This window comes from Lipophrys pholis (assembly GCF_963383615.2).
Source record: "Lipophrys pholis genome assembly, chromosome: 2".
NCBI classification, from domain to species: domain Eukaryota; kingdom Metazoa; phylum Chordata; class Actinopteri; order Blenniiformes; family Blenniidae; genus Lipophrys; species Lipophrys pholis.
The window spans coordinates 7,772,899-7,798,447 of NC_137636.1; the positions used below are offsets into that span (position 1 = coordinate 7,772,899).

Here is a 25,549-nt window from a genome sequence, read left to right on the forward strand (position 1 = left end):
GCCTAGTTTTTAGAACATTGAGCCTGTGACCAGAAGTTAACTGGTTTCAGGTCAGAATGTGGGTCCCTGAGCTCGATCCTTAACCCCCGCCTGCTCCCTGGACGCTGCCCAGCAGCAGCCCGCTGAACCCAATCTGTGCACTTAACCCTTTATTAGGCAAGTGACTATATTTAGTAACTTCTACATTTCTTCTCCTTCTTTGAAATTAAGAAATGTATCAGAATTTTAAATTTTTTTTTAATTGAAAAATCAGAATTGGAATATTTGATCTGATGAGCACATATGACTAATAAAAGCAACAGTATTTGAGTTTAATGCCCAATGTTTCCAGGATACTCATACTTTTGTGCAAATAACACATCATAAAGTACACACTTTTATATTTACATTGTATCAGGCAAGCAAATATTTTCCTGGACTGAATAGAGAAATACTACATATCCCATTTGGAGAATATTTAAAGAATAATCATGTATGTCTGATTTTGGTCCGTTTCTGCAGATTTGTGTGTGTGTGTGTGTGTGTGTGTGTGTGTGTGTGCGTGTGCGTGTGCGTGTGCGTGTGTGTGTGTGTGTGAGCGTGTGCACGCGCACACGCTAAAATATGCATGGTAGCGATGTGAAAGTGTCGTCCTTTCAAACATCACACACTGCAGCACGAAAGCAGCGTCTCACAATGCAACGTGAGAGCGAAGGCGACTGCGTCGACAAACATTGTGGCAAGACGAAACAAACAGCGTGCACCGTCCGACTCGAAACGTGTTTGAAATCCCCTCAACTTGTTAAATCCGGCCAAATCAAAGGGTGCTTATTGGGAGGATTTCAGACCGGCTGGTTTCGGCTGAGTGCAGTGTGAGGTAACATGCAGCCGTAGTGTTGAGGTTAGATTACTGGTGAGGCAGGGTAGGGCGCGGTAGGCTGGTGTTGTACCATAGGCGAGGCGACTACAGGTAGGACTTTGACAGCTGAGTTGTGCTTTAAGCTATTCTTAGAGCTAAAGAGGGGGAAAAGGCTTTTCTTGATGCTGGGGTTCCTCCCGTCCTCCATGTCCGTCTGTGGGGGAGAACAGCCACAACTCTCAAACATAAATCTCTACGAGCAAAACGACTCCAGCAGCTGATCCCCGAGAAAAAACACTTCACTAGACACACATTCAAAAAAAAAAAAACAAACAATTGATAATATCATGAATACTTCATTGTTAAGTTAAATTAGAAACAGAGAAAAACACAAATTCAATTAGGTTTTCATTTTAAAACGTCCTATTTTCACAACAAGCCAGTGGGATGATCAGACAGGCTTGAACCAGTAATGTTTTGTTTTTTAAAAGTTATTCTTTTATACTCAATCTGAGCTAAAATCAATGTGAAATAAGTAAATTTAACCTCACTAAGTCCCATTTGCATGGAAGAAATTTTCTGTTTCCGTTAATTCATTATCCCCCCAAAAATCCCAGAGGCCAATGAAAAGACAATTTACCTGTTTATTATGTGCGGGGTTTACAAATGTATTGTTTTTAACAACAAATCACCAAATCCTGCTTGAAAATGTTGATCAGATGTGATAAGGGCCACGAAGAAATAGTGACCATCCTTGAAATAACATGAAATGCCATATTTCCATCATAAGTTAAAGTGTTTTACGTTTTTTCATAACTCCATGATATTTTTTTGTATTCTTTTTTTTTGGGGGGGGGGGGGGGGGGGGGGAGTGGTAAGTACTGTCATCATCATAATAAAACTGGAAATATTTGTCTGTTAGGTACGTCTCACAGTTTCACTTCAAATCATTGATGAGGATATCAGTCAGTGATAAACTTGCAAAATCTGCAAGATGGAGTAAAGGTGTGGTTTATTCTTCCCACATGAGGAGCACTTAATCCCTTTCACAGTCACGAACACGAAATACATTGATAACAAAGAAAATGCTGTGTGACAATGTGTTCAGAAAAAAACACTTAAAATCGGCATCTTCTGAGGCGCAGAAAACAGTTACGTAATACAGAAGAGACGGCACATGAAACCAGAGTGAAGCAGTGAAATTAAATCGGAAAACCTCCTCGATCTTACTATTTGTGTCTTCTTCTTTTTCTTTTTAATGGCTCTGAAGAAGCCTTGCTTTTCCTTCTCTTTGGTGGGCTCCGGAGGATTCATGACCATCGCTTCTGCAGCAGTCCTGCACAGAACATTTGGAAAATCAGCTTTTATCAGCTTTAAATGAGCAGTATGTAAAGTCTAAAAGTCCACAGGGTTAGGACCTTCACTGTTTAATTGTGGAGGCCAAAAAAACATCTTATTCTTGGTTCAATGCGACTAACTTTACATCATAACACAGAAACTGGTTTTACAATTAATTAATTAATTGTTTTCATTCATATACATCTTTGCGGAAACACTGGAGAGACATCTTGACAAATCTTATCGCTCTTAATGAGTGTTAATGACAGCCCTTCGTGTGACAGTGACGAAAACATGTCAGAGATGATGACAAGCAGGATAAATGTCATAATTAACGCGGGAAATGCTTCAGTACTTACAGCTGCACGATTAGAGAACGCAAGAGAATGGATATTTATATATAGGTGGAGGGAAGCCCTTGAAATCGTCGTAGTAGAAGGTGAAAGTTAGACATGTTTTTTTTTGGGTTGTTTCTTTTGCTTCAAGGATTATGACGTCTCTATAAACATGCTTGTCATGGTCGATGCACGCCAGGTCAACTAACGCATCCTCACCAGTCAAAAGCAGTCTGGCGTTTGGAGTGATTAGCCAGGACCACGGCGTCTCCAGGTACGACCGGTACGACCGGCACGCGACCCTGCCCAACGCCGTCGTGGAAAGAAGAGGAGTTATCTGGTCTGGGAGACGGGACTGAAGACACAAGGAGAAAAAATAATGGGTAAGTGTATTTATGCAATGATTTTACAGAGCAAAATGCCTTTGATATATTTAATCTGTAAAGTCTCTTGTATTTTCAATGTTATTTCACAATTTTTTAAGTAATTGCTGCACTCACATTTCTTAAAATCCACATGACCAGGCGTCCTTAAGGAAATACAACTATTGGCTTATTAATGAAATGCAAATTTTAACTTGGCTTTGTACAGTCGTTTTTGGTCCCGTCTTACTCGTTCTGCAGTCAAAAGCTAAACAAAACTCTTTGAGGAGGTTATTTTATTTATTTAGTTATTAAATTTTTTTTAATATCTTCTGCTCCAAATTCTTTTTACTTAAATTAAACTCAGGGACCTTCTAGTAACATCCATCATATGGATCTAATGGGATCTTCATTTAATCTGTATTATTATCTTATTTCATGTCAATGTTTATATTTTCATTATTTTAAATCAAACTAAATTTAATTTTCATATGTAATTTAATCTTTTTAGCAAACTTTCAACAATCAAATCTAAAAACAAATCAATATCTTTCCTAAAACTTTCAATTAATATCGTTTTTCAAAGATGTGAAACATTTTGACAAAAAACAAACAATTAGAAAGTATCCTGAAAGAGGTACAGTGCTATTTTATCAGATATTTACCAGTGACTGTATGATATTTTTGATATCACAACTGAAATAATGATTAAATCCCATTTACCCCCATGCATTAACCATAAAATGCGATCATAGCTCCGTTGCACTCTTTATGACAAGTTAATTTAAAATTTAATGATTTCTTATGGTGCAGTCGTCTTTCTGGGTTTTGCATTTTACAAGAAAAATAGTGAATATTGAATTTAAAATGTGCTCTATTAAACTCATATAAATTTTTTATTGAATGTTTCATAGTTATTTTAAGAACAACTGGTCATTTTTAAATGATAAATGATAATCAAAAAAACCTCATACTCCATGCAGTACTCAATGTAGTGTCACAAAAGAGCGAGGGGATGATGGTAAACACACCCAATGATCATCACTGCCATACCTGCCAGTGTTTTTTGTGTTTTCCATACCTCTATAGAAGCTGCCGACTCTCCGAGGCATGGACTCCGTAAAGATCATCCGGTTCTCTTTAGAAGAGCCTCCATCGTCCCCATGAGGGTCGTGATACATCCCGACCTAAAAAAACCAGACATACACAGTGTGGACACACGAACACACAGGGATCCCAGATGAAACAAAATGTCTCAGCATTGTTAAAATTCCTGGTCGATAATTATTCAATCTCACTTCATGGCTTATCGTTAGCTGTCACATTATTTGCTGCCTCACATCACAAGACATTGAGGACAGTCTTAGAGCTTTTCAGCGGGGGCAACATTGATACCAGCGACAACGTGCAGTGAAGCTGTTGACTGGTGTAGAAACAGAAAAAGCTATGGAAACCAGCAGCAAGAAAAGCTACTGCCTGCTGTCAGTGAAGTGGTTAGGGAGGAGTCAGGGGGTCGGACCTCGTTTTTAGAGCGCTGTGTATGAAAAGCAGCAGTGTTGTCCCTCGTAGAGTCTTTGATGGGTGCACAAGGATGGCTCATGTCTTTAGGGGGCTGCTCACTCTGTTGGGAAGACGGACAGGTGCAGGTCAAAGCAGACTGGAGAAGCAGCATGAAGCAGTGGCAATGACAATGTGAGACACTGACAGTCCCTGAAAGCACACGTCAGCCTGTGAAACCTCCACCCTCACACACACACACACACACACACACACACACACACACACACACACACACACACACACACACACACACACACACACACACACACACACATCATAGAAATTCATAGTGTGGACTCTTAAACTATTTATTTGTTAAATAAGGAAGCTCTAATGCTCCCTTTAATAGAATATTTTTTCTTTAATAATATAATCAATGACTAACGACTTTTTATGAAACATTCTCAACATCATTAACGCCACCAAGATCTCTTTGCTTCATCTTGTGTAGTATGGTCCTGGTATTTTGGTTTTGTACTTGTTGTACCTGTTTTCATCCCGCTATTGTTGTCAGCTGCATCTCATTGTCTCCCCACTGTGTGTATATATTGTATTGTGAATCCTCTGTTTGTTTGTTGATCATTTTCTCTGCTCATGGCCTGTGTCCCCAGCTGTTTACCCTGTTCATGCTTGATATATGACATTGGTTCGGTTCCCTCACAGTAAGAAGCCCTTTTGTTTTCTGAAATTTCCCTTAATTATTAATACATGCCTTTTGTTTGCCCGTCCGCACCTCGAGTCCTTTCTATTCCCGCTCAACAATAACGTGTTAGAGCTTATAGTCCCTGTGTTTTATCTATAAGTTGCAGCCATCTCACGCTTTCATTACATGCGTGATTCTTGCAGACAAAGCATAAAGAATATGTATTACTTGTCTTGAAAGTTACAAACGGATCTAAATCTGCAGCACATGCAATTATTTTTCAGAAATCCTGTAATTGAAATAATTCAAATTCAAAGAGTGACTAGGACATTGTAATTTGTACCGAAACTGGTGGACAACTGCAGAACGCCTACGAGAAGGCTATTTCTGCTAAAGGAAGCATCACTAGTTTCTGATGCCAAGAATGCATTTACTTTTTCCAAAGAGGAAAGTCATGTTTTGATATCTTCATTAATGTGGCATTGAAATTCAACATTTTTGTCAATTACTTAAAGTAAACTTAGAATAAACTGTTCGTTCCATTTTTTTTTTAACAGTTGTTTACAGCTTACAAAATGGTAAATCCACAGAATCTGTTATAACGGCTTGATAACTCATACCAGTGAATGAAGTCACGAATGAGCATGAACCCCTTTGTCACTGTGAATATTTTAGGAAGAAGCTTTCTGGTTACGATCGCCACACCAGCCGCCACTAACCCTCGTCATGTCGTCGGTGCAGTCCTCTCTGGACGAGCTCACAGAGTGTCCGGTCAGGGTGGTCCGGTGCTGCAGCTGGGGGGAGAGAAGCTGCAGGCTGCTGGCTCGCGTGGGAATGGCCTGCCCCGGGGCGGGCAGGCCGGCCATTCCGGTCTCGACCCCGTGCGGTCGGTGGCGTTCCCTCCTCACATACATGGAGTGGCGCTGAGGCCGTTGCTGAGAGGAGAAGGGGGAGGTGTAGCCCAGGCCGTAATGATAGGACTCATGTGGAGAAGGCAGAGTGTGGGTGGAGGGCATCCCTGCTCCTCCGGGGTCTAAAAGCTCTGGAGCACCAGCATCTTCTGGAAGAAAGTGGAGAGATCAGACTCGATAGATCTTAAACTGATTATGTTGTATTTTGATCAATTATTTCAACCCTCACTTTATTCACATCATTTTTAAGATATCGACTATCAACATTTTACACCACATCCTCAGGATCCCGTGTTTTGTTTCTGTGTTTTGCTTTGTTTTTTCCACTTGTATGACTACTCCCCACTTCAGTCTTCTCTGTTTTTAAAAGGCGTTGCTGTTTTAGTTTTGTTTTAGGAGGGGCAACTTTTTCACTGAGATTTGCCTTTGTATTTTGTATTTGGTTGTGTTTTTGTCCTGAGATCCTCTGTTGGCCTTTTATCTTTTGTGTACATGTAAAAAACAATCTTCAAAGCTTTCCTTTGTGCTTCACATACTGATGCTCCTCCTTGATCTGTGGTACATATATGCTTCATTGGTTACACATGAACAAATAATACTGGAAAAGTGTTCGATAAACAATCGGAGAGAACACAGAACTGCATCATTCAGGAATGTTTAGTTTCCTTCATAATATGCATATATTTAGTAGTGTTCTCAGAACTACTTGATGCACTAATTATAAACTTGGGGGGGGAAAAAAAAAAAAAAGGCGATCATTTGACCCTGAATCCTACCTGGCGGTAAAGGTTTGTGTCTGGATTTGTGTCGGGATGAGGAATCCAGTGTGCTGCTCTCCATGCGGGGGTTGCCGCCGCTGCGAGAGGCGGGGCTGTGGCCGGATCGATCACTGTGCCGGGCAGAGGGGCTGCCGGGGGGCCCCGGAGGACCTGAAGGGGCATTAAGGTCCAAACAGCTGACAGGGAAGAAGCGGCCCCCCGGTCCCACCACTCCCGATGCGTTTGAGTTTGGGTCGTCTGGGTGGAGTCTGCCGTCGCTCAGGTTCCCCACGGATTTGGCGTCGCTCAGCGCGCTGTGGCTCTTCGAGAGGCTGAGATAAGAAGCTGAACTCTTAGAGGACGATGACATGGATCCGTGCGCAGAGTCGGCCATACTGTGAGCATGTCGGCCATGTTGTTTCTCTCCTCCAGACTGTAATGTGTTGGTTTTACCTTCCAGGAAAGTGTGGCGCCCGGCCTGCTGCTGCTGCTGCTGTTGCTGCTGCTGCTGCTGCTGCTGCTGAGACCGAGACGAGGAGCTGGACTTGCCATGGCCATACTTTCCCCCGTGTCCCTGGTCAGGCAGTTTTGGGGAGGGTCCCAAAGTGAAATCAAACTCTTTGTTTTTGGATTCTTTGGGACTGAGGAGATGCGGCAGGTTGTTGTTTGCCAGGTCTTTGTTGGACGAGGGAGACCGGTTGAGGGTCTGGGACATGTACTGGCCCTTGTGGTGGAGCGTGGGGCTCAAACTGGACGGAGGCAGTTTGTTACCATTGAGGAAACTCTCATTGCCCAGGTGGTGGAGGTCCCCGTGTCGCGGGAGGCTGGAACATTCTTTGCTGTTGGAGCGCCGGCTCGAACTCTTCGTGTGACTCCTGGAGGAGCAAAGGAAGGCACTATTGGTTACCAGTGTTATAGATTTTGAAAACCACATGAACACTCAACAATTATTCACATTTTTATTATATCTCTAGAATATATTATGAATACTGTTCTGTATAGATATGTAAATGTAACTCTCAAAGAAAAGTATGTGAAAACAAAAGAAAGTAGCTTTATTAAAATGCTGTTCAGGTGCAGCCTGAACTTTAAAAAAGGGATTAATTAAATCGTGAAGTGTATTTACAGATATTTGCAATAAAGTGTCAACATATCAATAACTCATCATTGATAATCTGACAAGTCCTGATGATAAATGGATCAAATTGTTTCTAACAGATTCCCAGAGTTATAGATCAACTGAGAATTATCCTGTTTAATTCCTGAATTGGGGACCTTTGCTAAACATCAGAATATAATTTGAAATAGTTATATTTTATTATATAAATCAACTGAGGATGCATGACTATGTAGTCAGGGGGGGGTGTTCATTGTGTAGTTTGCATGTTCTCTCTGCTTGTAGGTTTTCTTTGAATACTACTAAAACAAAGACAATGTGTAAAGGAAGCACACATGCATGCTGCCAGTTCAGTGCTTCAACAATTTAGAATATTAATCAGGTTGCGAGTTAAAAATGAAACAAAACTGGTCTAATTCTCCTCATTTCATAAAATGAAGTTAAACCTCAGAGAAAGGAAAATACTTATGATACATTTGCATTACATCAACATTTGAACAACTGAAGCACAAAAGGCCAATTCATAATGCATTCTATTAATTAAAAGATGAGAAGCCACAGATGAACAGAGAGAAGAAGAGGCGTTTGGTATGTTGGAAAAAAAGCTGCATTTATAATTTTGTTTAATCTAGATGAATACATATGTGCGGCTGAGAAAAGCCTATTTAGATCTAATCTACATTGAATAGTGTGTACCAACCAGTGACTGAGTTGGAGGATTCCAGCTATGTGATCTTTGATTCATTTAAATCTGACAGGGAGTAAATAAATGTCAAACCTTGTAGGAACTGTGTTTTCTCCATGATGGTGTGTTTTCCTTTTGGAGGAGCGAGGCGGGTTGGGTGACGCCGGAGGAGGCCGCTCTCTCTCCACCTGCCTCAGAGGTTGGAAGGCTGGATGGTTCAAACTCTGCTCCGTTAGATAGCGCTCAGTGGGGTTTAGCAGCAACAGATTCTGGTCGGAGAAGACATTCACATGGGAGGTGTTGGATGTTTTTCAGTGGCTTGTGACTCAGATTTTATTTATAACACAACCAGGATGAAATTTAACCGGGGGTTAGGGGATGTGTAACCTCAATAAACCAATTATTTTTTACCATAGGATGGGATACAATCCACTTCTTCTTCTTAAATCTACCTCACAAAATACATGACTGTACTTTAAGATATACAAAGATGCCAAGTAGTAATAATAATAATAATAATAATAATAATAATAATAATAACAAATATTCATGTTGAAAGCATAAATGCAAACACAAGTGGATGGATCTCAAGATCAAATGTTATTTTACCTTCATCAAATCTAACATCAAGCCACTCAAGATGCCTTGGTACCGTCTTTCCAAAGTCTGAGGATGAGTAACTGAGGGAAACTGGCACAACATAGAAACCGGATCAGATTTCTGTCCAACCTGTTTCTTTCTGTGCATTGAAGTTTACTATGAAGATTGACAACACATACTACATGTTCCTGCCAGTAAAAAGTACCTTGCACATAGAAATCTATCACTGGATCACACTAAACAAACTACTAAGTGCACACACGGGCGCACAAACATGCACGCACACACACACACACACACACGTAAAGTCTTGCTCGGCCTTCTGGGACATTTTCTCTTGCTGCTAAACTGAACACCAACCACCTATCTCATGAGTCATAGCAATCCACTCAGTCATGGTGCTGGGAACACTGCCACAAAAAGAGAGAACAAGAGAGAAATGTAGAAGGAGAAAGAGCTGAGGGAGAAGGGAAAGAGACAAGGAGGAGGAGGACGAGGACAACGAGGAGGAGGAGGAGGAGGAACAAGATGAAGAGCAGGAGAAGTGCGTTCCTACCCTGATCCCATGAAATCGAGGGTTGTTGTAGAAGAGTTTCATCTGTTCAGAAGGAAGGGGCCCCAGAACCTTTTGAATGGTGAAAAGCTGTAGATAAAAAGAAACAATGCCACAGATAATAGTTTTCCTTTAACCGGAGCACAATGTGTGAAATCCTCCTTGAACAGTTTATCAAAGATTTTCCAAACATTTAAAAAGGTAAAGTTTGCAATATTTACATGAGATCTGAAGTCAATTCATGACTTTGCAATCAGCTGTTGACATAGCAATTACCTTAAAGTCTATTTGTGGACGAGAAACCTTTAAATGGTTTGAAAAAAAAAAAAGGAAACGTTACGGGGGCATTTGCAGTATATTTCCATGACAACTTGACTCAATGATGAAGCAAAGCAAAGCGACATAATCGGCCTTGAGTGTATTTTTGCCTCCCTACAAGCCAAGTAAAAAAAAAAACTTGTGATCAAGATCACAGTACCTAAAGACAAATCTATTGTTTTGTAACTTAAGGGCAAACTGGTCAGTCACTTCCATCTATATTAATTGTTCACCTATATCAGGTGTGTTTTGGGCCACTGTGTGAACACAGGTGTGAATGTAGATGTTTTTCTCTCCACTGATATTTTGAAGAATTCTTTGGAAATGTTTGTCTCTTTTGGTGCTAAATGCTTTACTTTTCCTCTGCTTGTCTTTAACTCATCATTCTGCAGTCTAACCCGTCTATTTTTCAGATTGTTCAAGAGCTGACTGCTTTGAATTTCTGTTTACATGCACTTTTTCTATGTGGAGGCTGCATGTTTGCATGTTCTGCCTGTGGGTGAGTGGGTTTCTTTCTTTGGATCATGGGTTCTCAATCCTGGTCCTCCAGGGCCGGTGTCCTGCATGTTTTAGGTTTTTCCCAGTTGCAACACACCTGAATGCAATAAGGCCTCATTACTTGGCTTTTTCACATGCTTGATGATGACTTCAACATCAGATTGAGGTGTGCTGAAGCTGGGAGAGCTAAAACATGCAGGACACCGGCCCGCCAGGACCGGGATTGAGAACCCCTGCTCTAGATACTCCAGGTACTCCCACAGTCTAAAAACACGAGCGTGTGTCTGTCTTTGCTGGGCGACCCTGAGTTGTATGAATCGGCACAGATGATCAATGGACAGTTTTTCATTTACTGATGTAAACATTTCAACTAATCAGATTTCAGAATCTTGAATAATGATGATGGCTTTTGAGGGGCCTGGAGATTTTAAAGTGGACAAGTCTGAAGACACTGCTGCACATTATACTAGCCACAATATAAAACATAATTTCAATGGGACTCTGACTACATGTCAACACACCTCATTTGGATTCCGAATAAATTGAGAACTGTGGGCAAAAAAAAAAAAAAGTTGAATAAAACTGAAAAAGAGAGAAATAAAAAGAGTTCTGTTAAAAAAAAATGAAACTCCAGGCTGTATCAGAAATGTAACACTATGGATGAATTCTAACCATATCATGGGAAGTTTTTGTTCACTAATTATTCTTGAAATGTTACTCTAATTATTTTCTGTACTTAAACCTCAAATATATACACAAGTAACACCAATATAGGTCTACAAGTTAGAGCATAAAGCCTGTGATTGAACATTGGGATTGGAATCTCATAGAAAGTTGCATCTGACAGGGCATCAATATGAAAAGATGAAGATGATCTTCATTACCTACAGTTTATAATGCTATATACATACAGACCTCGCGCATACAGACAACATTAAATGTACTGAACAGCACTAAATAAGTTAGTCTAACACAAACATGCATCATTTTCACCGTAAGTAGGACTTTTGAGGCTCTGACATTGTTGTGAGTAATTATGTCCTCTTATCATGCAACAGGAAATGAGAATGCATAGACAACAGGAAATAATAATAAAGGTGAGATTGGCGTTTTCTGGACTTGAGCCCTTTTACCCTTGTTGTTACCAAACCAATAGATTACCATCTTTTACATTATTTTGTGACAGAATTTCTTCATATGTCATAAACCTTTTTCACAAAAATGAAAAATGAAACAAACATTAGTGTATCATCAACGTGACGTGACATAATGTGACCAATTTACTTGTTGTATTTTGCTGAAGGGAACATTATGGCCTTTTTAATAAAAAAAAAAAACGTAATATTTTGATAAGAATTTTTTTCATTGCCCTGACGGACAACCAGAACATCAACGACATCAGCTGGATCAAATGTCTCTGGCTTGAGGTATCTGCGTCACCATGACGTTACTGTGCACTTTCGTATCAATGAAAGTGGTGATAATGACAGAAATCAGGACAGAATGTGTCCCAGTGCAATGACCTGAAAAGGATGCACTTGTTCCCATAAATTTCCCGTTACAATGGTTAGGAAGCTGAAGTGGATGTCTGATCCATTAGGTCTTGCTGTGGCTGGATGCCGAGGTTCAAAGTGATTATTTGTCTGCATCAATTCATTAAGTTGCGAGGTTTTTTTCCCTCCTTCTTCTTCGATTAACTGATGATTTGTCTGTGGGTCCTCAGACAGAAGCTTTCTTTTCTTTTACAAAGTGTCAGAAACCCTGTTGACAAACTTGTGATTATGTAATTAAAAAAAAAAAAAAAAGGATTAAAGTATATTTCAGACGGACAAAAAACTAAACAAAAATGCTCATCACAATTTCTAGAAAATTATGAAAATAATGAAATAGAAACAATCAAAAGACAGATGTAAGTTACTTGTCCATGTGTTTAGTTAAAAAAATAACCTTTGTGAGAACTCCCAGCTTATAAAACTACAACAATTACATTAAAATAACAACATAGACTCTGTTAAAGCCATTTCTGAGGTTCATGTATCAAAGAGACGTACTTCTTTCAGATACAATTTTTAATTCCCAGACAGACCATCACAAAGAGAAGAAAGAAAGAAAGAAAGCAAGCTTTTTAATTAACTGCCACTTTACCTTTACTTGGGCTAACTAACCTGATCGATCTCACTTTCCCCTGGAAACAGCGGCTGTCCGTCACTCAGCTCCCCTAGGATGCATCCCACAGACCACATGTCCACAGCTTTCCCATAGGGAGCCCTGCCGTTTAGAAAAACAGACAAAGTACCGTTCACGTGAGAAACGCCGACAAGGACCTTGTTAATTAGATGGTACGGTGATAACGAGGACGGTGAAAAAGAGGATGAGGAGGATCGGGATGAAAATAAAGTCACCAAATGAAAAGAAGACGGTTCGAGGAATGAGGCGGTGGTGTGACGTAACGATGGATGTTTCTGATGGAGAGATGGTCATCTCTGGGGGAGCAGAGCTGAGGAGTCTGGTGAGAAATGGTGAGCGATCTGGCAGCACCGGAGCGTTGGTGTTGGTGGGAGAGAGTATTTGAGTGGGCGGTATTCAAACGCTGTCTCAATAAATGTTCCAGGGCATTTACTAAATCAGGCTACAGCGGAGAGGCTAGATGACGTTCAGCTGTCTCCAAGCTCGAACGGACATTCAATGCAGCAAAAGCACCAAAACAACATAAGCACATGAAATCAACAGTGGAACACAGGTCTAATCTTAAAGATGGGGTATGTTTGTGACTGTTTAGGTCATAATAAAGCTGGTGAATCATCAGTTTTTTTTCCCCCGGGGATCCGAGTGGAGACGTTACACAAACAAAGTGGAAAGAGTCGCAACACAAATGGTTTGTAAAGTCATATTTGTTCATTTGAAGACACAAGGCCATTATGGGCTGTGGGAAATATGCAGATTCATATGGAGACCAGTGTATGAATTGATAAAAAATTAAAAAAAACACTAACGGTGCAATATAGCTCATGCAATTTCCCTTAATTCTTATCATTGAAACAGTAGTCGTCATGGAAACCTTTGTTAGTTGTAAATAGAGGGAATTGTAATTGAAGTAGTTTGGCTGAGATGAACCGAAGAGTAGCCCTTTGTTTTGGCACCTCGAGGAGTTTCAGACTGTCTATCTTGAATTTTCTTTGTCAGGCCAATTGGGATATTATTAGAAATGTAGGTGAATGGGAACAAGGAATGCAACAGCGGTTGACAAAGAGAGAAAATACATGCTTAACAAACAAGAGGACGCAGAAATGATAATTTAATTCACTTGTTTGCAATATGGCACATTATTAGCAATATGCGTACAAACATTCACTCAGGTTACTTCATTTATTCTTCCACCACTACCATTGTTTTAAATATACTGTTGATACAGTGATTTATTAAATGACTATATTATTGTTTCCATGCAGATGAGTTATTACTTTCACTTAATATGTGGCAAACATATTGTCATCACATTACCATTATTTCACATTCTTTTATTTAAAAAATTGTCTTCTTATACATTTTGAATGATGTGGCTTTAATTGTCTTGATTTTAAATGTGATTTAGCATTTTTTTTTAAATGTCAGTTTCTTTTTTTTCCGATTAACAATCCTGATTGGAGTGAGGAGTGAGTGAAACTAGAGTCCCATTTATGAAACAATTTATTTTGACCAATAAAAAGGTCCAAAATCATTCAGACACATGGGATTAATGTTTAAACAGGCTTTCTTATTTTATTTCTTCAACATGATTCACAAATGACTGAATAATTGATGTTATGAACTGAAGCACTGAATTCTTTATTTTGTACGGGTTGGAGCATCATAAAAGAGTTTGACAGCGACAGTTTAATTTGAGAAAAATGAGTGTTGGATCAGAACTCCAGTATTGTAGGCGATATCATCGGGGGGGTTGGGGGGACCCCAGATGGATTGGTGAGTCTCCGAAAAACATATCTGCCTTTCTGAGAAAATCATCAAAAACTCCACAGGCGTCGAGATGACTGGTTTCTACCTCAGCCTCCTGCAGACTCACCCCAGCAGCAGCTCGGGTGAGCGGTACCACCTTGTGGCCACGTACTCGGTGTAGTTGGCGTCTGTTCCCTCAGACAGGTTACGAGCAAATCCTGGAACACAGAAATTCAACAAATGCCATCGATTAGACTGTTAATATGAAGACATACAGCTCTCTGGTTGTGATAACACTGAGTCAGTCGTTCACTTGACGTTGTGGTAAAACTTAAAAAGGACGAGGACTTTTGTGGACAGCTCCAGTGACAACGTGGTCGTCTGTCCCTGCGAACAGCCCCTAATTAGTTGTTCCACTGCAGGCAGTCCGAGACTGTGCTTCTGAAAACTGGTGCACAGAGAGTCCATTTTTAAAGCATGAGAAGTCACAATAAACACAGCGCCAGCTCCAACAGTGAATAGCAAACAAATCTCACCTCAGTTGACTCACTAGGACTGCATGAGCCAATTATGCAAAGCTAATTGACCGTGTGATTTTTCAAATAATAATCGAAATGTGGAAGACACACCAGGGAATGTCTAAAATAATAAAAGCAAAGATCAATATACTGTAATCTATTAGTTTGGGTTTTATTGAAAGCACGTGCCAAATATTCCCCCGGGTTGTTGGGGAATACCTTTGGCAGATTATCAGTGATCAATTTTATTTTCTTAATTTACAATCATCATCATTTGAAGTGCCATGGGATAACTATATGATTATGAAACTCAGTTGAATTGAAGTGTTTATTTTACAGAGCTCGGTGGTCGTTTACCAGTTGGAAGAATTGATCTTACTGATACACAATTTACAAGGTGACAAATTATTGGTGAGATTTTTCACAGTAAAGTGAGCCCAAGAAAGCAAACTGGGAACAACCGAATCACAGATAGAACTGTAAATCTCACAGTTATCACAATGACTCTGCACATGCAGAGGGAAGTCTAACAAACCACCATCAGAAAACTGGATCACTCTGTTATCGTGATTAATTTCATAGAGGATTACGGTCGTCTGATGAGCGTATTGTGTAAAGACTGATGGACTTCACCACCTGTAAATCTCAAAAACTGAATATAGACATGAAGCAGCGGTTGTGAAGAACGTAATAGGACCAAAGAATTACCAAAGTCGCAGAGTTTGAGGACGTCCTCCGAGCTGATGAGGAGGTTCTCTGGTTTGATATCTGCAAAAGAGAAATAGGCATGTTCGAATCACTATTCAACCATTTTACACTTCCCTTGAATGAGCAATTTCATAAAAGACTCTTCATGGATTTTACTTGTTTTTCCTCTCATCAATTTGAACACCGACAAGCAGTTTACATCCTGGAAAAGTCATACAAATGTACACAATTTAAAACCACCAATAAACCTTGAAACTGTGCGAGGAAATTGGACCACCTGGAGAAAACCCACACACATTCAGGGAAAATATGCAAACTCCACACAAAATCGGATATTCTCGCCATGAGGTAAAAGTGCTCACCAGCACAGCTACGATGTTAACCTGCTATTAAAATGTGCCTTGGAAAATTCAAAACACTGAAATATACAATATTTCTGAGTTGTTTTTAATTTTTTATTTATTTATTGTCCCTTTTTTTTTTTTTTTAAAAGAGAACTAATAAAACCACTTTCTCCCCCAGTAGGATTAGAGGTGCGGAGTTCACTGGGAAAAAAGCTCGACGAGGTCAATCAGTCAATCACAGGACAGTGAAAAGGTGAAACAGAAAATCACAAAATCCTTGATTAACTCATGATGCATGACCTTTTTAGAAGGAAGACGGAAGTACTGAGAGTAAACTCACAGAGGAAAGTTCAAGCTCAGATTCTAAACAGGATGTTGTTGCTCTGAAACAACAGAGCGACCCTTTGTTTGTTAAAGTGGCATGAATGTAACTACATATTTGTCTGTTTTCTGTATAGAGCAATCTAATAATGATTCATTCCTCACCTCCGTCTTCACCCGCCCATCCATTCCTCAGCTGTGATTTTACGTTTTCTGAGAGCAGCTTACGGTAATGTAATGTATTGCCCTTTCTAACATTTGTTAACAGTCTTTCCTACATACATTACATGACTCTGGGCAGAGTATAATGTCAACTGTAACTTTGGTGGAGATGGCACATGAGCACTTTGCCATTTAAGTGCATTTTTGAGTCTCTGTTTCTGCTTTTATAATGCACTGTCTGAATACGAATGTGTCCTGTTCCCTGTCTGCTGTTAACTGCACCGAGTCTGGTTAAAATATTTCAACTTTCTTTGGTGAAAAACCAATGCAAAGACATGCAAAGTTTAACTCAGTCTGAACTCAAAATCTCTATTGTCTCACAACCTCAGTAGCATACATGGTATGTATCTGTAATTCGCAGACAAAGTTCACATTTAGAATAGAATTTTATTATGATAGAAATACTTTGTTTAAAAATAGTCAATTCTTTAGTATGGTAGTATTTAGGATATAATTACTTATAATGTATTCATGGATTACCATCATGAGTACATGTAAAAAAAAATAATTCACATTTTCTTGCAATAGATGTCACTGCAACAGTCTCAGTTCAGAAAAGACAAACGTGGTGATCTGTGAATTGGATGACTTTCTATGTGGTTTCTGTGCCTTTCACCGATAAAATAAAAGTGGAAAGAAAGGTACTGGTAATAAATCATGTGAGCCTTTGGTTTGGCTACGTCCCACCCAGCAGGTTGACAGGACTGGTTCATTATGCCCGGACCACACCGGGTGCTGCTGCTGCCAGCCCCATCTGTTTACACTGAGCTTTTCCTCTGACAGTAGCCATCAATAAAAGCATGTTTATTTCCTTCCACTTAGATGAGAAAACGCAGCGGTCATCTGGACCTGAGACATTGACAAAAAGTTGCTTTATTCCTTTTGGAAGATAAAAATGTGATTTTTGAGATATGAAAAAAAAAAGGGGGTGGGGGAGTTAGAAAAGATCCTGACCTCTGTGTACGATCTCGTTCTTGTGACACCAATTGATGGCTTTGATGAGTTGGTAGATGTAGCTGCGGACTTTATCCGGTGGTGCACCGTTGGGCAGTTCCTCCAGGAGCTCCAGCATATTCTGCGAAGTATAGTTAACATTTAGCTGTAGCAGCTGTTCGGCAGTGCAGCTGAGGGTTAAACACTTTGACTTGGTGAAAGTGTGCACTGCTTTATTTATTGTTTATTGTTTATTAGGATCCCCATCAGCTCCCACAAACTGGTTGCTCGTCTTCCTGGGGTCCCATGATAAAAAAAAAAATAAAAGAAAACAACATTTCACCAGACATTAAAAGTGCATAAAAACACATTGCAGTAATAATAGTAAAAATATGAAGACTAATAAAACAGATCTTTACACATCACGCAGTGGTACAAAGCAGTTCACGAATTCATAAAAACACATTGCAGTGATAATAATATAAATACTGCGATGTGATTGTTGCTACCCGTTAGTTTCTCTGCCTGGTTTTAAAGAAATTTAACCTGGACATGAGGGGACAGCATAGGACACTGTGCTAAATGACTACAGTACAAAAATAAAACCTCTCATAAAATAAACACTTGGCTGCATACCCTGGCATCACAGTGGGGAATACCATTACTCACCAACACCATAGTTCATATGTTGCCATGGCAACATTTTTTTTTTTTACACTTAACTGAGCAGTCTGAACATGCTGAAAGTTAAAAGTAAACTAGAGTCCAGATACAGTAGAACAAAAAATTAAATAAAAAGCAAAAGTATGTGCAGTCCGAATGTCCACCACTCAAAATCTGGAACCCGCTCCCTCCATCGCAAAAAAACAACAACAAATAAAATAAAATAAAACAAACTTCTGCATTCTATTTCTATCTACTAGTCTTCTATTATGAATAAGCCCGAGAAGCTTATGTACACGTTGTAGACCAATCATCCATAACTTCATAAATCCATCCATCTTTTATTCAGCTGTATCCAACGTAGGGTCACAGGGTGATGGAACCAATCATAGCTGCCTAAGGCCGAAGGCAGTGTCCACCCCGTGCAGGCTGCCAGATCATCACAGTGCAAACACACTCCCATTCCCATCAACAGATTACAGGCAGCAAGTAACCTAAAGCAAATGTTTGTAGACTGTGGGAGGAAACCAGAGCAGCCATACTCAAACCAGGGCCGGAGTGTTAACTTCCACACTATACAACAGCCATAACCAGAGGCATTGCAATGACATAGGCAATTGCCTAAGGCCCGGAGCTGTGAAAGGGAACCTTTAGATAGGGCTGGTATTGGTCCATATTAATGACAATACTCCCTTATATTGGACACTGTCTATTAGAACAATGTATATATGCCGGGATTCCCTCCAATGGATCCCTTTGCTTGTTGTCACTGTGTAGTAGCTAGAAAGGGGGGGGGGCTCCCAGAGATCACTAGTTAGCGGAATATTTCAGCCTAAAGCAGATTAAAAACCTATTTAAGGTCATCCATGTGCCAGGAGATCCTCAGAGGACCATATCTTTAGACAAGGCGATACTTTACTATCAGAAGTATTAACACTTTGAACTACATGAGCTCATCTGTTGGATCGGACCACATAAGCCAGCCTTGCTCCCTTTATGCATCAGTGAGCCTTGGCCACCTATGGCCCAGGCCATTTTTCCCTCTTTGAACCATTGTTGACAGATATTGACGACAGTAGACTGGAAACACCTGTAACAGCTGTGGTTTTGAAGATAACGTATTGGCCCTAGTCCAAATCTCTAAAACATTATTCCTGCTTGTAACACGTCAGCTTTGAGGACAAAATGTTCACTTGTTGCTTGATATACTGTATATCTGCCACTATCAGGTGCTGTGATAAAGAAATATTCTTTATTACTCACTTCACCTGTTCATAATATCAGGACTGAACGGTGTATATCTGTTAATGTTACCTTGTAAATGTTTCACTTTGTTTTGTGTAGATATTTCTAAATGTACATATGTAGAAAGGTGTTGTATATACAATATTGTAAATAAGTAAGATAGTGATTATCAAATAGTTGAGTTGTGTGGTGACGTGAAATGACAAACAATATGTTCCAAATGATAGTGGCAGCATGATTTGACTGACCCTCTCAACATATTCAAAGACCAGGTAGAGTTTCCCCCGTCTGCGAAACGCCTCCTTCAGCTCCACAATGTTGTCCTGCTTCAACGTCCGAAGCATCTTAAGCTCCCGAAGCGTCGTCTCTTTGACCTCCTCATTCTCTGTGTAAGGAATAAAGACGGAAACGATAAAAACCCTTCCCATGTTCCTCTTTTCTCCACGCCGCTGTCCTTCATCTCACCTTCACTGTCTTTGAACTTCTTGATGGCCACCAGCTCATTGGTTTCCTGTGAAAATATAAGACAATTACGTTAAATGGTTAATAATTGTGTTTTGAAAATGATTTCAGGAGGTTAATTCAGACAGACACATAAAAGAAATATGCACAAAAAGAAAGTGTGTGGAGAACACAATTGTAGGGCATTTAAATTCACTTCCTGCCCACTCAAGAAATAAAAGTGTGCCCAGTTTGTTGTTCCTGTATCAATGCAAGAGCTGTTGCTCTCATTTCATTTATTTACTTACCACAGGACGCTTACACACACACACACACACACACACACACACACACACACACACACACACACACACACACACACACACACACACACACACACACACACACACACACACACACACACACACACACACACACACACACAAAATAGAACACACATTGTCTTTCATATGCATATTAGTTCTCCTTCAAATGTGTACAGGTTTCTGTATTTACCTTGCTGGCTTTGTTGCCGATTCAGATATTCACTCTAGCTTTGTTTCAAATGCTTTTAAACTACCCATATTGAGCCAGGGTGAGTGTTTGCTTTCGTAGAAACCACATACCACAACCACACATCATGACTTTTTTGCAGCGCTTTAACAATATATACATTTTTTTGATCTATCTGGAAAAGAGAATAGAAGAAATAATTTTGCAAACTGGACAGTCACAGGGTAATCACACATTTCAGTGGGTTGATCTCCTCTGGCTACATTCACGCCAGAGTCAGGAAATTGTGAAAAACATGAAGGACAAAACCGAAAAGAAATTATCCTCTCAGCAGCATTTTTAAATAGACTACACCATAGAAAACTCCTGCTATGCTGTGAGCTTCCCCCTGCTGAAAATGAGATTTATGATGAGTTGCAAAGGCTGAAATGATTTTCCTGCTTAAGCTGAGTAAGAAGCTGCAGCAAAAGGGATGACAATCTCAAAGCGAACACAACAAAAGTGACTGAGCTGCAACTTTCATAAATACCTGGGAAAAGCATATTGATGCCTTGTTCCAGAATACATACTTGAACTTGTTTACAACCACATCAGAGCTATTTCGAAACCTAAAAATGAAACATGGGCTTGTCCATTATCATTAATTTCAGAGATTGTGTGATTTTTTTTTTTCATTAGCTATTTGCTATATACTCAAATCTAGTCATCACAAACCAAAGTATTTACTTATTTGGAGCTATCTTGGAATTTATGGACAAGTTACCAGAATTCCCACAATCAAAGAATTCCATATTTTTTCTATTTTAAGGAGCAACTTTAAGTAGCGACTATAAGTAGTGCTTCAGTAATGCTTTGAGCACTTATTTCGGATTTCCATCTATCCATTTTCTTCCGCTTATCCGTTTCCGGGTCGCGGGGTGACAGTCTGAGCAATGACACCCATATCACATTGCACCGATTAAGAACCTTCCTGCAGGTGGTGAGCCCACGGGAACTTATTTCGGATTTGGTTACTAAACCTGAAATCCATGTACAGCTTTCTTTCTTTCTTTTATCAATTTATCTGTTTGCTTGTTTGATCACCACAGCGGATCGTATGATCTACAGGTTGGACATGGTTTTACGCCGTATGCTCAGGAACCCATAACAATAACCTGTCAGCACAGGAATTCAAACCACAGACATCCGTCCACAACCTTGCTCCCCAAAACTCCAGGTCACTACTTCCTTTATTTGAATTCATTATAAGCTATTTAGTTGGATATCCAAAATGAAAAAAAAAATGAAAAAAAATGAAAAAAGAGGGGGAAAAAAGCATAATGGGCCCTCTTCAAAAACATATCTGGCTCTTTAGCTGATCAATGTTCTCCTGTGTTACCAGTTTGATACTCGGTCTTTCGGAGCAGGTAGTGCACAGCAGGCTTTGAAAGCTTTTACGCTCATAACAGCTCATAACAGCTGCCTGCGTCGGCCAAAAGCAACACTAAGGGAGTAGTGTGAACAAAAACAGTGAAGTTGAAGTAAGGCAGCATGAAGCAGTAAAGCTGAGCGGGAGCTGCAAATTCAACTGATATTACTCTGCAGGTTCACGTCGAGCTGCCTGTTCACTTTTAATGTTGAACCCTGAGGTTGGAGTGGCTGAGGACAGATGTCCAGAGAAAATTACAGCATAGATGCCAGTGTCATCAGCTACTCGTGTGCTCCTCTATTGCCCTTTTGTCTCTGAAAGTTAAACAACAGCCAGCCTCCGGTGATGGGAAGAAGCGATGCTGCATGTCACTCGCAGCGCTGCTGCTCACACAAGCCTATTGTTTGACTGAATGTGCTTTGCAAATACAAACTTGTCTATTTGGAGATTTTCACTTGAGAGACACATGAAATGAAAACCAGTGGATTTACAGCTCCGAAGGCACTTAATCTTGGGAGCAAAGTTACTTTTTTTTAATTGAAAAAAGAAATAACAGATGAGCAAAGCTTGAGGTTTACAGTGTTTTTCAGGCAGATTAAAAAAAAAAGGCACATTTCCACCTGAGACATTTCAGGCTTTGTGGAAGCACCTTATAATCTGCTGATGATGCTCATGCTTGTGTGTGGCTTCTTTGACCTCCATCTGATTTACCTTTTCCACCTCTGTTTAGTCAGCACACATAGAGACAGCCTCGGGGTTGCTAATTTTCTGCTGATGATATAAACCGCTCCCTGTTACGCTCGACTGTTTCACTTTGTACCCCGCCAATAACATTGAACAGGGCAGTGGATGCTTTACCATTACATGGTTTTACAAAGGCCAGAACAGACATATGATGATATACAATACACAAATTGACATTGATTTGGCAGAATTGGAAACAAGTACGATTGCTGTATTTCATCCATCCATCTTCTAGATTGCTGCTGGAGGTGATCGCAGCTGAGTGTGGATGAAGGGAGAATGTGTCCTGGACAGTCACCAGTCCATCACAGGGAATGACAGACAATCACACACACTCACGCTCACCTTCCCACCTACAGGCAAGTTATTATAGAGTTTCGACTACGACTATGTTTTACACTGGTGGCAGAACCAGAAAACGGGAGGAAAACCTCACAGAAAAATGTAAAATGTCCCCTTAAGCCCAAATCAGACTTGAACCGGTGACAGATTTGCCATTAGAGGAGAGTGCTAACCAATCCAACACTGTACAAAACAACTGCTGCATATTATATTTACACTTTCTTTTTTTATCTGTTGACACTATCCATACTCTTTGTTTGGAGGGTAAAATATAAAAAGAAATTCAAACATCATAGTCATCAAATACTTTTAATCTCATTAGTCTTCATAAAGAAATGCATGTATAACTATGATATAAAGCCAATAAAATAAGTTGATAACTATGTTTCTAGACAGATTTTTGTGCCTGACTGATATTCTGATCTTCATTCAATATGTAAGATAATGATTTAAAACCCTTGGTGGTAGATTTCTGGATTTAGAGTTTAGATTTTCATGTCTATTTCAAGCGCTCTTCTCAACCAACATCCTGTGACCTGTCCTATTACCTGGTTGCCCTACTCAATGCCCTTGACCAGGCTCACCTGAGAGGCAGTTCCAGAGAAATGGGGTCTTTCACGTTCCTATCTGCTGCGTGCCTCTGTTCAGCTTTTCTCATATTTTCTGCATCATACAACATGATCCACCACACACAGATAACTGATCTCACCTTTCATACATACACATACATACATTGATGCATTTATGTAAAAAAAAAAAAAAAAAACATTTCAATGTAAAGGAGTGTTCTATATATATGCCATTAAAAATGTCAGCATAGTGCTGACATTTTTAGTGGCTAATTGCCCTGCATTGGTGTTACACAGCCCTGTCAGCTCTGGTCGGCACCGGCGCTGCTGTTGGTGCAGAGCAGACACCCTGGAGGCTGCACTGGCTTAACAAAGCTACTGGATGAGAATGATAATTCAACCAAATGGATCTACTGGATGCAGATAAATAAATGCCCTCAAGTGTGGCATGAGTCATCACATGTTTGACATTATTTAAAAGGAGACTTGATTTGAAAATATCTAAAAAAAAATAATAATTTTGGGACAATCCCTTGTCATAGATAAAGAAATTAATGAGCCATTCGCCCTTAGGGACAAGGGACAATCTGGGGAAAAGTGTTGTTCTTTTAATGCTGCCTTCAACCAAGATTACCACGTGGACCTCCTTTTCTTGTTGTGGAATTAAGATCTGGCAATAAAACTGGCAACGTTGTTAGAGTAGAAAGAATAATGCTTGTAAATACTTTGATAAATAGCATGTGAGAAGCTGTAACAAATGAGTTGCTGATAAAAAAATTTGAAAAATAATTTGAAAAACAATAACTCTGAGATGCTGTATAGCCACCGGGAAACACTGGCTAACATGTAGGTTTTGCTGTTGTCACTCCTGAAACACAAATTCAAGATAACACATAAGCCTCCATACACACACCCACATACGCTAATACAACACTTGCATAAAGTGGCAGAACATTGCACAAACGCTGGCACCGAAACACGCAGCTAATTAAATGTTCCATCAAACACGTACTGCACTGTAAAGTCTACATAATTTATATGGAGGAGCGCACATTTAAAATGCACCTCATTCCTTTGTTGGAGCGTGTTCTGCATCACCTGCCCGAGTGTTAGCCCGATGCTACGTCTCCAGGCTCGGGGGCCTTGTGATTTGCCTCGGCCACATGTGCAGATCTGCTGTAGACTCCTAACGGGATGACCCATTTACCATCGGCATAGTCTTCGTATTCAATGCCTCCCTCTTCACCTCCTCCTCTCCATCACACACACACGATGCTTCTCTCCCTCTCTTCCTCTGCCACCCTCGGCTCTTTTGCCCTGCTTCCAGCTGAGGAAAGTAAAAATAACTGCTCTCTTGCTGCAAAGCTAAAACGCATTTATTGCCACGGTCTGGGTCTGTGAGTCTACATGTGGAAATGAATCCCCAACACTGCCACATAAACAGGGAACATGTCACACGTCACTTTTCAGTAACTGTGAGAAAAGGAAAAGCCTTGTTGACATGAGCACATAGAAACGTTTCATACAGAAGAATGACAAATCAATTACCAATCAAGTAAAACAAAAAGCCGCTTTGAATAGATAAACATGTTATATTCCTGTCTAGCGTTTAGTTAGTCAATCACCGGGCATCTTGTAGTTCTGCCAGTACATAATCCTCCTGTCATGATGTTTCAGGCTCCGACAGACCAGGACGTTTTAGCTTTAGTAGCCGCGACACTGAACCACATATAATTCTGAAAAAGTGTTCGACGTTGTGTTTCACCACACGGTATCACCGTCCACTTTCAGCGGAGCAACGAAGCCAACTAAGACACAACCTGTTGTTCTCGTAGCTTTTATGTACAAGTTTTGATATTAGATAAGACCATTGCTTTTTAAGCCACAAACACAAAAGATGGCCAATTGTGACAAACGATATTGTGCCAGATTAACAAAGATTTCACATAAAGTGTGTTAATTTGCAGGCTTACGCAAATAGATTGTACTTTTAGTTTCCTGGCGTCTTTGCAGGTGATTCACTAAGTCTAACACCATGAGTGATATTTCATGCAAACAGGAGTATTTTTGTGCATGGGGAACTTTTTACGCTAGAAGGATCTTCTATAAAGGGGCTTTCCCCCCATATT

The 25,549-nt window shown here is 40.0% G+C and overlaps 1 protein-coding gene across 4 annotated transcripts in view; it reads right to left on the minus strand.

Annotated features, from left to right (window-relative positions):
* cdkl5 (cyclin dependent kinase like 5) overlaps nucleotides 1-25,549 on the minus strand; it is a 47,209-nt gene that overhangs the window by 2,148 nt on the left and 19,512 nt on the right. The window contains exons 4-19 of one of the 4 annotated variants that reach the window (XM_080490025.1): nucleotides 19,869-19,914; nucleotides 19,652-19,788; nucleotides 17,517-17,637; nucleotides 15,676-15,735; nucleotides 14,577-14,667; nucleotides 12,682-12,784; nucleotides 9,704-9,790; nucleotides 9,157-9,237; nucleotides 8,641-8,816; nucleotides 6,764-7,620; nucleotides 5,796-6,133; nucleotides 4,393-4,494; nucleotides 3,955-4,060; nucleotides 2,731-2,866; nucleotides 2,069-2,174; nucleotides 930-1,052 (exon numbers count right to left, since the gene is read on the minus strand). In XM_080490025.1, the coding sequence (XP_080346151.1) occupies nucleotides 930-1,052; nucleotides 2,069-2,174; nucleotides 2,731-2,866; nucleotides 3,955-4,060; nucleotides 4,393-4,494; nucleotides 5,796-6,133; nucleotides 6,764-7,620; nucleotides 8,641-8,816; nucleotides 9,157-9,237; nucleotides 9,704-9,790; nucleotides 12,682-12,784; nucleotides 14,577-14,667; nucleotides 15,676-15,735; nucleotides 17,517-17,637; nucleotides 19,652-19,788; nucleotides 19,869-19,914 (2,670 nt within the window). Of the gene's footprint in view, nucleotides 1-890; nucleotides 1,053-2,068; nucleotides 2,175-2,730; nucleotides 2,867-3,954; nucleotides 4,061-4,392; nucleotides 4,495-5,795; nucleotides 6,137-6,763; nucleotides 7,621-8,640; nucleotides 8,817-9,156; nucleotides 9,238-9,703; nucleotides 9,791-12,681; nucleotides 12,785-14,576; nucleotides 14,668-15,675; nucleotides 15,736-17,516; nucleotides 17,638-19,651; nucleotides 19,789-19,868; nucleotides 19,915-25,549 lie in introns of all 4 variants that reach the window. The other 3 variants (XM_080490024.1, XM_080490023.1, XM_080490026.1) reach the window with 3 other exon arrangements.